Source organism: Rhododendron vialii, chromosome 3a (assembly GCF_030253575.1).
Source record: "Rhododendron vialii isolate Sample 1 chromosome 3a, ASM3025357v1".
In the NCBI taxonomy this organism is placed as follows: Eukaryota; Viridiplantae; Streptophyta; class Magnoliopsida; order Ericales; family Ericaceae; genus Rhododendron; species Rhododendron vialii.
The window spans coordinates 23,255,153-23,269,414 of NC_080559.1; the positions used below are offsets into that span (position 1 = coordinate 23,255,153).

The 14,262-nt window shown below is 38.4% G+C and overlaps 1 protein-coding gene across 1 annotated transcript; it reads right to left on the bottom strand.

Annotated features, from left to right (window-relative positions):
* Positions 1–9,796: 9,796 nt before the first annotated feature.
* On the bottom strand, positions 9,797–13,043 carry LOC131320525 (large ribosomal subunit protein uL10). The gene is made up of 5 exons (XM_058351244.1): positions 12,505–13,043; positions 11,702–11,770; positions 10,700–10,798; positions 10,230–10,622; positions 9,797–10,123 (listed from the first exon to the last, which is right to left on the bottom strand). Exons 1-5 carry the CDS (start codon positions 12,760–12,762, stop codon positions 9,971–9,973), a joined length of 972 nt encoding a protein of 323 aa, XP_058207227.1. The 5' UTR covers positions 12,763–13,043; the 3' UTR covers positions 9,797–9,970.
* Positions 13,044–14,262: the final 1,219 nt, after the last annotated feature.

Genomic DNA, 14,262 nt, shown 5'->3' on the forward strand with positions numbered 1-14,262 from the left:
TTATCCATCGTCAACTGCATGTCTCGCTGTAATAGATTGAAGCTTTAGAAAAATAGACATTTCAAATCATCGAATTAAGTAATACCTGTTGAAATATCGAAGAAAATTATTAGGTATTTTCACCAAGGGACATCGTCATATCGTGTTCTAAAATTAAACACAATGTGGATCGGTCTTTGTCGCTTCTTATCCCTTAACGAAAGTGTGTCATCACATTTAGTACGATACACAATTTATCTTATCGGATGCACCACGTGAACAACGCCACCACTTGATACTTAGTATTAACTACAAAAGTAAATGAAGATACTTTTACGTGAGGTACTATGTTTAATTCAAAAGGAGGTTAACCGAAAGATTTCTGAAGGACCACCGATGTGATTTGTTAGGTCTCTTCAAGCTATGGGTTGTTCAGCTGCTATTGTTGGGCTACCTGTAATTTACTCATCAAGTAGAAATGCCGCAAAAATTCTTTGCTTGCTCCTTTTATCTTTTACTAGTTCCTTGAGAACTAGTGCCACTAATTATTTTCTTGATTAATAATTGGAGTGATAGTCTTACACTCTTCATTTGTTTTCTGTATAATAAATTGGCAGTACTTTTGTTTTCTTTAGAAGATTCAACCAAAATACCCTGGTGTATAGCATAGTTGCATAGGTTTAGCAGATTTTTCAAACCATATATTTTCCTACCCTCCTAATACCTAAACGTGAAGAGTAATTATTATTCTATGATTCTAAATTCTTTTGTCTCTCTGTATGAATTGCTATGGCCCGTCTCGATCCCAAGTTTCTAAGCTTTGAGATCTTAATTTTTTTATTTTTATTTTTTCAAATACACGGCTTTTATGCAATTCTAACACAATCTATAGAAGCAATTGTATCTCGACTACATATCTTAAGCAATTAATGATTGAAATTTGTTAAAGACTCTGCAAAAATAATAGGCTTTCAGGAGTAGAAATATCTCAACAATTATTGATCATTAAAAATACATTTGAACTGTCGGAAGTAGTCTCTACGAGTCAAGCTCAGACTAATCTCATGTAGCCGGCTACTAAACTAAAAATTGAGCCATAAAGATGATGGCTAGTCCAGAGCCACAGAGCAATTTTCCTAATGGTGCCAAATCAAGGGGTTGAATTTTCAAGCTGGCGGGGGGTATATTGGGGTTGTTCAAGTCAAACTTCGGGGACCCGGTCCGTTTGGTGTTTGGGATACTGTAGTGTCGGCTATCCCAAATCTCGAGTTGCACCGGTTCCAGGGTATGTTTTCACATTCAGACTTCAATAAAGTTTGGCTGCTGCATGTGGTGGGCTCAACCTCAACTCAAAGGGAAAGATCAACCCTACATAATTCTCCAGATAATTATTCTACCACCACGTCCATTCACACACCCACTCATAACAAGAGTGGGGTATTAGAATTTTCCTTCTTCAAAATGTGTACGTTTTTACTCTCAATTCTCATTGGATTTGTGCTCAAGAATTTGAACCTAAAATCAATTGGCTATATATGAAATAACCTTTAAATTTTATTGACCAAATTTTGGTAGCTTAAATGAGTAATATGAGAGGACAAATCTAACAGGGATATGTGTTAAGAACGCATTTACACGCACTTTTGCTCCGCTCCGCTCATGCACGCGAATGTTTGACGTGGTTTTCCCTGCTTTCCAATCTTAGTACTATTAATTAGGTCACCTCCCACGGGCCAACCCCGTAAGAACCACGCGTCGGTTCTAAATTGGTTGTCTTTTTTAAGATTGGGGTGCTGCCCAACTAAGCTAGCACTCCTTTGTATTGGAATATTGGATTTTCCACCAGCTAATCACGCGGCCCAAACATGTGCGGTGGACTCTCTCTCTCTCTCTCTTAGAAACTGTTGCCGACACGTGGCCTGTCTCTTCAAGTGTACCAATCCCATTTGAGAGCTACTCCACCATGTTTGGTGGTGGTAACAGGTACCGGATTGGGTTTGGCGGTGCCAGAACGTGTCCAATCCTTGCCTGTTCTTTTATGCGGGAAAATTTCAAAATAGCACCTTATCTTTCACAAAAATCACACATAGGCATTTGACTTTTTAAAATTATTAAAAAAACACCTGACCTATTTAAAAACTCATCAATTTTTCACCCGCCGTTAACTTCCTATCCAAAACAGACGGAAATGCTGAAAATGTGCATTTTGGCATGAATATTGGCAAAACAAGATTAAGGCTCGTTTTGGCAAAACACAATATTATACTCATAAACAAGATTAAGGCTCGATTTGGCTTTAAAAGTCAATTAATAACTTAATTTTTGTTTTTATTCAAAAGAAAAAAAGCGCAATTGTTCGTTTTGGATCAAGACGAATCAATAAGTCACAAAAATTACTTAACTTTTCAATCCAAACCCACCCTAAATAAGGAATCAAGCTTAATTTAGTAATTAAATACTCATGACTATGTAGCCAAATAAGATTACTCTATATTAAACAAAGGAAAAGGCAAAAATAAAAAACATAGAATAGTCATGGGTGGGTAGAAAAGTGACTGAGTTAAGTAATTTTTGTGACTTATTGATTCATTTTGACCCAAAACTAATAAATGCGTTTTTTAATAAAGAAAGACAAAAATTAAGTTATTAATTGACTTTTAAAGCCAAATCGAGCCTTAATCTTGTTTATGAGTATAATATTGTGTTTTGCCAAAATGAGCCTTAATTTTGTTTTGCCAATATTCGTGCCAAAATGCAAATTTTCAACATTTCCGTCTGTTTTGGATGGAAAGTTAACGGCGGGTGAACAATTGATCGGTTTTTAAATAGGTCAGGTGTTTTTTTGATAATTTTAAAAGGTCAGGTGCCTGTGTGTGATTTGTGTGAGAGGTCAGATGCTATTTTGAAAATTTTCCTTTTTATGCACCCAACTCAAAGTTTGAGTAAAAGATTTAAAAACTTATCTCCAAGGTCATACTTGCTTTGCAATAATGCTAGCTACACAAACTCCACACACAAATCTTGCACATCATATGAGGTGGCTAGCTAAGTTGGAAAAAAAAAAGGGGCCCACTCACTGTCATTTTGCATTCAAAAATGGTTCCAAATTTTCGACCGGAAAATGGAAGCGTCTTTCAAATTTCTCCCCCAAATCCACCTCCACATTTTGCCCTCCTGTGAAATCCTCCATCACCACCACCGACAACCCCCACCTCACCTCTTCTTGTTCGCCACACCCGGACCACCCACGCCTCCATGGACACTGACCACCATCCCTTCTCTCTACCTGGCTCCTCTCTCTCTCTCAATTCCAAAATCGACAACCTGACGCTTGGTGGGCCCTGTAAATGTAATCTTTGGGACAATTAGTCACGGACGACCGGCAATTTAAAGTAGTTACCATTCTTGGCCTTCTTCTTAACGTTGATACTCCATTTTCTTTTCTTTTTTTCCCTTTCCGTTTCTCTGAACCCAGTATTTTTGTTCATATTTACTTCCCTATTGTATCTTACTTGAAGAGTGGTTGAAATGTGAACTCAAAACCAGTTCATTTGCTCTTGTTTTTTTTCTTCAAATAATTGTTTTCATAACCAAATACCAATTTTCCTGCATTTTAATGCTTATACAAGGAAAAATGGATCTAGAAAAAAAGAACCAAAATTAGTTCTGGTACGAACAAAGAAATCAAGATTATACTTCATTAATTAAATCACCATTGCAGACTTGTTTCAGTGGAAAGCTACACATCTCACAGAGAGAGAGAGAGAGAGAGAGAGAGAGAAGACTGTCCAAATCGTCGGTGGAGTTTTGCCGGTCGTTAGTGACTAATTGTCCCAAAGATTACATTGTACGGGGCCCACCAAGCGACGGGTTGTCGGTTTTGGAATTGCAAGAGAGAGGAGCTGAGTACAGAGAAAGGATGGTCGTCGGTGTCCGCGGAGGCGTGGGTGGTCCGGGTGTGGCAACCCAGAAGAGGTGAGGTGGGGGTTGTCGGTGGTGGTGATGGTGACGGTGATGGAGGACTTCATAAGGAGGGCAAAAGTGGAGGTGAATTTGGGGGAGAAATTTGGAAGAAACAAAATGATAGTGAATGGGCCCCTTTTTTTCCAACTCAGCCAGCCACCTCATATGTTGTGCAAGATCTGTGTGTGGAGTCTGTGTGGCTAGCATTATTGCTGATTTTGAGATTTATCTTTTTTCCTTACCCAAATTTGGAGGAGACCTAAATTCAAACCCTTTTATTTTTTCTTTTTCTTTTCTCAAACTTTCTTTCCATTCTCATCAAGGGCGGAAGTACATTCAATGAGACTTGGGCTATAGCTCACGTGTGGAGTTAAAAAAAAATTCAATAATTTATATGTAAAAAAATTCAATAATTTCCACCCGGTCTATACGTTATACTCCTAAGTGGGTTGAGATTTTTTCTTTAATAATAAGATGTTTGATGTCTGGGCACCTCAACTAATTCTAAAGCCCTCAAGTAAACGATCGGACAAACTATTCGGCCTTCAGTTGGCACCAAGTTTTAACATGTCTAGCTTCCAGGAGATTCGAAACATGCGATCTCATGAAGAAGCAGATACTTACTTGTTTTCTCATGTTCACTCATTCGACCAACCCCTTGTTATAAGTAAATTGAGATATATACCTGCATCATAGCTTTCACATCTTGCATGTTTTCCTTTTGTGAAATTCATCTTAAGGATGTTTGTAATTCCTCTTTGAGAGAACCTACTGTACTGTGTCCTGCCTGTGTTATGTCCTGATTCAGTTTTGATACCCATTTTATCACACGTCCAAAAATTATATAGTGAGATGTTGGTTGGGTGAAGGAAAAAAGAAAGGGGTAGAAGAAAGAGTAGAGATGGGTCACAACCTTATCCAGCCGGCATGAAGGAATCGGCAGTTGATTTTCAGCGGATGGGGCGCTGAATTATTAAAGTTAATTAATTGGAACAGCCCAACCTTAGGTACAGATTTACGGGGACTACGACTGGTGTACTCTACATTACATTAATGCATATTCAGAGTCGGCCTTAAGCTAAAGTAAATGTTGCGGCCGTTTTAGGTCACCAAAAAAATTTTAAATTGTAAGGGTTCCTCCTACTTTTTTATCCAGTGTTATAGTTCAACAAAAAATTTCATATTTTTAACTTTCACTTTAAGCACTCGAAAAGTCAGGACCGACTATGTGCATACTATATGGATATATATGTGTTCGAAATGATAGAGTATGTATTAATGCAATGTATGACTAGCCAACGTTAGATAGACAATGTCATGTTGGTTTGACTTGGAAGGCAGTCAATGCATGTGCATCATGATGGTGAGTTGAGCTCCACCGGTTTCCAAGAAAGCAAGCATGTTTTTGGAGCCATTTGTGGGCGGCTTCATCTCATACATACATTCCCCATTCCACTCACCTTATCGGCTTATCCGATCAATCTCTCTCTCTCTCTCTCTCTCTCTCTCTCTCTCTCTCTCTCTCTCTCTCTCTTACGTATCTCAATCTTTGATTAATTTGTTCTTAACTTCAATTTGAAAAGAGAATAAAGAAAAGAACAAAGATATGCTAGCTTGGAAAAGTGTCAATTAGTGCACAATCAAAACCAAAAGTGCCAATTAGGGAATAGGAATTAGGATAGCTGCAGCTGGGTCCTGACTAGCAGACCCATTAAACAATTTCTTCCACTGATCAGCAACTAATTTGGTATTTACTGGTGGCTTTGCTTAGCCTGCAGTTATATTTCTATCCTCTCTGTGTTTGAAATAATTAATGTTGAACTTGCTACCAAATTTTTCCCAATAATCTTGTAATTTACTAATTTGACACCAATTTTGCTCAAGAGTTTCATTTCAGTACCACAAAGGACATTATTTTATATAAATAAATTCGGCTTCTCTCCAATTCAAGTTGTGTGGGTTCTTTTTCGACATTAAAAGTCCATCTTTGTTTTTGGCTTGGATCCAATGTTAGGGTTGGTGAGTGTTGACTGTTGACTAATTAAACTTGTGTAAAAATGTATAGATGTGAGTGGCAGAGGCATATGAGAACAAACGGGGCACATGCCCCTTCTCAAACATTTAATTATAGTTTTGCCCAACGGATAATTATTTTCTCTAAATTTATATGGTCCCCTATAGGCTCTAATCTTTTGTTGCTCCATTTTTCTTGCAATTATTTCGTTGAACCCAATCGCTTATACCTTTTGAATTTTATTTTTCAAAAAACTTTCATACTTGTTCTTGTTATTCACATCAACAACTGCGCTTACCATAATGTCACCCAACTAGCAGCTTTGTCACTCTCATGCGTACCATAATATATTGTCAATTTGCATGCTTTGTGCTATCGTCAAATTCTATCAGGTGCAAGAAATTGTTCATCTGTAGATATGATCTTTTGTCAAGGTATTTATTCTTCCTCTTTAGGTCGAATTTTTTGACTCCCCTAGTTACCAATGGAATGTCCTAGAATCTTGTGCTAGGAACTGGTTATCCAAAGGGAGGGGGGCGTTGAGGGTCAAGTCAACTGACCCCATTCAATCCTTGTGAATTTTGTTTAATTAGAGCAAGTTTATCTATTGGCGACAAAATGATTTTTTCAAAGTCATTTATTGACTTGTTACAATTTTGAAAAGTCAAAAAATACCAAAGTTGTTGGACTGGTTAATTTGGTTCCATTTTAGCAAATGCTCAAATCAAACCATTATATTAAATTCATCTCATTCTTCCAATACAAATCAAATGGCTTGAATAAAGTGGGAGAAATGACAATGCCATATTTGGTAGTATCAAATTTAGTTGCAAAGATGGCATTGTCATTTTCTAGCATCAACAAATGGCAATGGGTGGACTTAAATTGTCAAAAAATATGCCAACATATGGCAATAGCAAGATGAATGGCTATGGGGCTGACTTGCTCTTATGATTAATGTGAAAGTTAATTTACAAGTGTGACACACTAAAATAGTTTTATTGCCCTAAATATTCTATATAACTATAAAATTGTCATATCTATTTCACCAAAAATAAAGGAAATACATTTCTCCTCTGTAAAATTGTGAAGAACTCATAACGCAATTGAACGTATCATATTGTTGAAGTACATAACGAAAAACACGCCGGCATCCCAAATGGTTCTAACATAGGGCCTTTACCAATTCGTATCCTATCGATGAATATATGTAAGATCATGTAGTATACTTATAATACTTATGAATATATGATTATCTTTGCGGTTACATGAAAAATGTCATGCATGATTTCAGATGAGATTTTGATCATCCCGACCATTAACTATAATTTCTAGCTCCGCTCTCGCAGATACCTAAACTAAAGAGAAGCCAAACTCTTGGAAGTTTTGGGTGGGGGGAATTTCCGGATAAAGAGATTGATTACCTCACAACGCAATTAGGGAAAAATCAAACCATATCCCTGTTTTAGAAAATGCTCAAGAAATTAACAAGAACAAATCCTGTGCCGTGCCAGACATGAATCCGCTTCCAATTTCTTATCTCAATTGTCTGCTTATTGATGGTATCGTGGTGGACAAAAACATCAAGGAGTTAATTATTATGTTAAATTAAAACTAATAATTGATATTAGCTAAACTGTGCCCTCATTTTCAGCGGCACACGTTTTCAGCTTTCAACATGTTGTCCACCCTTCTTGTCTTGGTGACATTGACTTGTGAGTTGTGAGACAACCTCAAAATCATCTACCCTACCACCAGCAAAAACTCAACTACAAAGATATATAATAATCAATATTTGTGTTTAATTAAAGTATCAATTAAGTTCGATCATATGTAAAATGTTTGCCAAATTTAAGACAAGTTTATTGGTCTGCAGTGGTATTATTTTGGATTTGTGTCAAGAGAATAATCTAAATGAAAGAATTAAGAGTAAGATTGCAATGCCATTTCACCTCAATGTCATTGTCTGTGATTGATTTAATTAGGCCAATGAAACATGCGATGCCTGAAACATGCACGCGGATCATGTTTTCAATGGGCATAATCGAGAGATTCAATTTTGTGGACGGTATTTAGTATTTTCCTATATGGCACATTCTGCGTATTCGTTTCACAGCTATTCACGACCTCCTTGTACCTAACTAAACTTGCCACAAAATTGGAGACCTATTGAAATAATCAGGAATCTGCCTTTCAAAATGAAATAATCAGGAATCTCTCTAAAGGACGTAGCATGAAATTCTGCAGCTGAATTTGAAGGTGGTCAGATGTAAGCATTCTTATTCCCACTTTTCATGGAGTAATTATTCAGTGGTCTTGTGCCCCAACACCATTCTCTATCACACATTTATTGTGAGATAATGTGTGATGGAAAAAAGTGTTGTTGGCGCATCAGGTGGCAGTGTCCCAAGACCTCCCAATAATATGTATTTGAGGGGCCTGCTGTCTCTCATAGATAGCAGGCACTGCCCAGCCCCAAAACGGCATTGTTTTGGAGCCATAACCAAGAAAGCACCCAAGGTTTTGTTTGGTTGTGGTTTATGATTGGTTAATTTATTGATTTTTGTGGGCCCATTTCGAGATCCACAAATATAATTCAAACTTCAATTCTTCTTAAAATATTTTTTACTATGAGTTAAAAAAATTTAAGAATAATTATAATTTGAGTTCCGAAATAGGCCCAAAAAAATCAATAAATCAAACCACAACCAAACAAAGCCTTGGTGCTCTCGGTTTTGGCCCCAGACACGCCATTTCGGGATTTTGGGGCTGAGCAGCGCCTGAGAGAGAGAGAGAGACAACAAACCCCCAAATCCCAATAATTTTCATTTTAATGAGACTGTTGTGTCGCATGTGATGCCCTAGCAATGGAAATAACTAAGCATCAAAAGGGAATGGAAAACGTGCGAGTGCAATTTTGTTCACCCTCCTTTATAGAGGGTGAACATTACCCTTTCTCATATTTGTTGAAATAATGTGGACCCCACCACAAAGTAATATTATGCTTACTATGCAATACACTTTTTGATAGCATGACATCACTTTATGATAGAGTTCACATCATTTCATTTCACTAATAAGCAGGAAGGTAATGTTCACTCTCTTAAGTGGAGGGTGAACAAAACTCAACTCATAACGTGCAGGAAAAAAAGAAATTAGAAAAATCATTAAACCCTTTAGGTTGACGCCACAAATTCCATTAGGAAATTTGATTAGGATTGGTCGTTGGTCCAATGTAAAAATACAATGGAGACGTTCTTAATCCACAAAAATGACCAGCAAATTAGTTCCTTTTCAGGCCACCTAAACTTTGGGCAATATCCACGTAGAAACTCCTCCTATTCTTATAAACCTTCCAGACCCAACTAAGGATTAACGTTGTTGGTGCTCTCAACCCAGAAATTCACGGCTTTAGCATGAAGTCTTGGGCTAAAACTCTCTGTAATTCCAGTAAGAACAATTACGGAATCAAACAAGTTAACTCCAGGAAATGGCAAGCGCAAAAATGAAATATGCAGCTTTCGGACAAGATTTAAACCATTTCTATACTGTTCCCAGAATTGGTCTCAAGAAAAGAGAAATAAGACTCAGGTTTTAACAGCAAGGATCATTCAAACTGAAACTCAGGTTTTAACACAAGTCATTGACCACCAGCTTCTGGGTGCAGCCACAGGAGAAACCAAGACTAGAGAAGGTTCCAATAGGGCAGTGGAATTGCTTGTCCAAAATTTTGAGTCTGCTAATTGAACCTCCCGCCAAAGAAAAGTTACCACATAGTTTTAAAGAGACCTCTCCACATAACATAATTCTCTACCAACGGTGTGCTGAAACCATCAACAATGATCAACCCAAAATCGAAGATAGATCGAAGGAAGATAATAAGAGTTACTCAGGCAGATAAAATATGGTCCAAAACTAACAAATACTAAATCCATCAAACCCAACAAAATGACGTCAACAAAAAGCAATAAAGGAAGCAACTAATAAGTTTGGCAACACATCATAACTAGTAACTTAGTCGAACAGACTGAAACCCATGTCATCATCAGACTCCTCGGCAGGTTCTTCCTTCTTCTCTTCCTCCTTAGCAGCAGCAGCAGCAGGAGTGGCAGCACCGGAAGCAGCAGCTGCAACAGGGGCAGCAGCAACAGCAAACTTGCTGGGATCCTGCAGTATCCAACCCAAACAAGTTGTTCATGTATGTGAAGAAGACAAGAAGTCAAAAACAACAAAAGTTAGGCCCTCCATTCATGAACAAATATGCGTCGCATACCGCAAGGTACTCCTTGACTTTATCTGCCTGGGGGAAGGAGTATTCAGTTTCCACTGCAATGGCCAGGAGATTTTTGTAGGCATTGATGAACATGTGGGGTGCAGCAGCAAGAGTTGGGTAAGAAATAGCCAGTGCCAATGAGGTGACCAAGGAAACTCCGGAGGCAAACTTCCCAACGAGATCATCCTCTGTCAGATCAAGCACCTCTGGGTTGAAGACCGATCCATTGTCGTACACAGTCAGGACAACAAGACCATAAGAAAAGGGCCTAATGCCAAGTTTTGCGAGAAGGGCAGCCTCAGAAGATCCAACTTTGTCGCCCTTCTTGATAAGATCCACAGCGGTAACAATTTCGACTGTACCCTTGTTAATTTTGGTGGGAATGTTGAGCACCTGGAACATTACGTGTGAGAAATAAATAACTACTAATAGACACTAGAGAAAAGTTGGCAACAGTTAAGGCTACAGACCTGGAAGAAAGAGGTCTGGGAAGGGTCGAGTCCAGTGTTTCCGGGTGGGACAACGACATCAACTGGAGCCACCAATCCAACACGAGCAGGAGCTCCTACCTGTACAGAGAGAAATGTATGTACAACATCAGCACAAAAATGAATCTATACCAAAAGGGATATCACATTTACTGAAACCACAAAACATGTAGGGATAGTTCAAAAGTAAACTCCCCGCTTTTTTTTTTATTGTACATCGGAAATTTCAGTGAACTCCCCTTTAAGTATATAAGCAAAAATGCAAAGTTCAATTCTACAACTTCGTTGAGCTGTTATAAATTGTTTTGGTTATAAGCGAGCTAGTCAAACTTAAACTGGTTCTGCGGAGCACAGTTCACATTGTTCTCTGCTAAAGCAAATAACGAAAGCAATCAAAGAGAAAACTAAAAGAAATAAAACGGACCACAGTATGTTTTATCAACAATAAGGACCACAAGATAAATAAACAAGGGAAACAGACTATACATAGACCTCAACAAAACTAATTTCATCTCAAAGGTGTTTCAGCAACTCCACAAACATGAATGAGAGCATTCCTCAAGCAAAAGATAGTTATTCTGCAAACATCGTTATGAAAGTTTCTGTTTTGCCATGATCAAGATGTGTAATTGGTTTAATGAAAGTTGAATGTTGCATCGCATCAAAGATTGGATTCCTAACAATTTGACTGTTTGTACACAATATCAGGTTCCATTAGATGGCATGAAAACAACCTACTTCTCATGCAAAATATAACAGGCGTGCAACATCACAAATATCCCTCAAGCAAAAACCATACTACAAAATATAGCACCAGCATACTTATATATGTACAGTAACGAAGAAGTATCAGCAAGAACAATTCATTACTGGAAATGTAAAGAGAATACGAGCAACCTATTAAAACTGGGTGAAATTCATAATCCATTCAGAAACATGAAAAATGAGGTTACATAGATTAGGTAAAAGGTCATAAATTTTCACCTTGTACTTGGCAACCTCTTCGCTGACCTCCTTCAAATCACCCTTTGTGAAAATCAAGCCAACATTACCCTATTTTCCACAAAAAAAAAAAAAAAAAATCAAAGTAAACATCTCTATATCCCAATCACTAAAAAATCCAAACTACGGTTGCAACTTGCAAATGAGCCGAGCCCAGCTTTGACTAGCTCAAGCTTGAGCTCGTTTATTATTGAGGTGTTCACGCTCGGTTCATTTACTACACGAGCCAAGCTCCTTCCTTTACTATACAAGCTTAAAACTCGAGCTTGAGCTCAACTAGTTTACGAAAGAGACGAGCCCATAACGAGCCGAGCCTTTTGAAGCCCCAATCCAAATCCATACTGCGGCCACAATCAAGCCAAGCCGAGCTTTGAAAAGTTCTAGCTCGGCCCGTTTAAAACTAGTCTAGTTCGAGCTCAAGTCGAGCCCAAATAATCGAGCTTGAGTTTGGCTCGTTTATTATTGACATGTTCAAGCTCGGTTCATTACTACAACCTCTGTAATGAGCCGAGCTCCTAAACTCAAGCTTGAGCTCAACTAGTTTACAAAAGAGCCGAGCACATAGTGAGCCGAGCCTTTCGCAGCCGCAATCCAAACCCACAAAATAACAAAAAGAAGAGCCCAAATAATTGAGCTTGAGCTTGGCTTGTATATTATCGAGGTGGTCAAGCTCGGTTCATTTACTACACTTCCATATCTCCTTCGTGTGCTAAACGAGTTTAAAACTCGAGCTGCTTGAGCTTGACTAGCTTACGAAAAAAACTAAAATTGAGTTGAAGTCTTACAACGAGGAGAGGAATGAGATTGAGGAAGGCCTTGTTTCCGGTCTTCTCGGAGTGAATCCTGATGGATCTCTTCATCATCGTGTTCTTACCCATTAGAACCACAGAATCTCCGCGTAGACCCCTGCGGATGTTCTGGAGCTGGTTCGACCCGACGTTGTCGGCGGCGGCGATCAGGATCTGGGTGTAGTCATCGAGGAGCTGGCACAGCTTGTGATCGTACTTGATCTTCTTCTCGGCTTTCGATGTCTTCACCGCCATTATAGATACAGGTACAGATACAACAAAAACTGTATGTAATTATGTATGTGTGTGCGTATAGTACAAAAGGGGGGCAAAATCGAGGGCCAAGACGAAGCTGAGAGCTTTGCCAAGGCGGACAGCGGCTGGTGCTGTCGCTTTAACCTCTCTCTACTACTACTGTTAACTTCTGGTTGGGAAGAGAGTTGAGGAAGGAGAGAAAACCCTAGTTGCAGCAAATCTGAGAACTAGGGCTACGAGTTGAACTTATAGTAGGGACTGTAGCGAAGTTGTTTCGACCTAATTTGGACGGCTTGGATTTGATACTGTTGGGTTTTGTGAACTTTAATGGGCTTTTTAGATTGTTCGTCAAAAATATAAAATGGGCTTTAGATTAGTGTGCTTTGGGTCATGTTTACAGGCCCATTAATGTTGTTAACAAAATGTAATATGGGTGAAAAGTGCGTGTGCCTCATTTGTCATGTAGTACAAATGCTTTGGTGACACTTCACATGGCACCCTAAATGTGCTATTCAAATGTGGTTATCATACCATTGCTCTTTGCCAAAAGTTCAAGGACGGTACACTTAGGAATGCCGGATGCTCTCTCTAGCTATCCATCTCGAAGCACACCTTTATCGTCTCAAACTTTTGATATAGCTAGTTGGGGATAGCGTTGCACTGATAGTCATGAATGGTAGAGCAACACTGCCTGCCAAAGAAAATTGATGGAAAAGTAAAAAAGTGAGGCTAAAACTAACAAACGCAAAAAAACAAAAAAAATTGAATAAGAACAAAACTAAAAAAAAAGTAGAAAAAGTGTTAATGGAATGGGGTCTTAATAGGACCTAACCTACAAATTTAAGAATTAAATAAAAGCTCATCAAAACTTCCACAGATAACCCATCGATCCAAAAAAAAATCTTCTACAGATATCCTGATTTATTATTTAAACCCTACATAAATAGTCCATTTTCTCGGTCTCCTGACTACTTGAGTTTAGCCTAGTTCCTATTAGCGAAACTTTTAATTTAAAAAGATTAGTTGTGACATCTACTGGTGACCATCACCTAGACTGGTAATCTACCGGGTTGTAACTTTGTAAGTGGTGGTAATTTAATTTAGGGGTTTTACTTTGTAAGCGGGCAAAATTAATCTACTAGCTGGACCTACATTTATATTCATGTTGATGGTATGAACTGAATTACCAATAAGCTTTGTGAATGGTTTGTTTGACAATGTGTTTGGTGATATTCACTTAGTAAATGCTTTGTGATCTTGAATAGCCGAAACTGATCCCCACCTCATCCTTCATTCATCTGTCTAGTATCCTCAACGACAGCCAAGACCTCCCAGGGAGAGACCAATTCATAGACACTAAGCTTGATTGCCAATTGATTATCCGATTCGACTAGCCCTTCCATCAAACCCAGATCCTTTAATCATTCCACAAGCTTGGCGAATTGCGAGGAGAGATCTTCACTGAACCCACCTTCCCATTGATAAGAGATCCTTTCCAAT

What these genes read in the sequence shown, in the direction of transcription:
- LOC131320525 (XM_058351244.1), bottom strand. Translation starts at nt 12,762, where the DNA reads ATGGCGGTGAAGACATCGAAAGCCGAGAAGAAGATCAAGTACGATCAC. An exon ending in AAGAGGTTGCCAAGTACAAG is followed by an intron (nt 10,799 to 11,701) that starts GTGAAAATTTAT and finishes CTCTCTGTACAG; the next exon opens with GTAGGAGCTCCTGCTCGTGT. An exon ending in AAGTCAAGGAGTACCTTGCG is followed by an intron (nt 10,124 to 10,229) that starts GTATGCGACGCA and finishes TGGATACTGCAG; the next exon opens with GATCCCAGCAAGTTTGCTGT.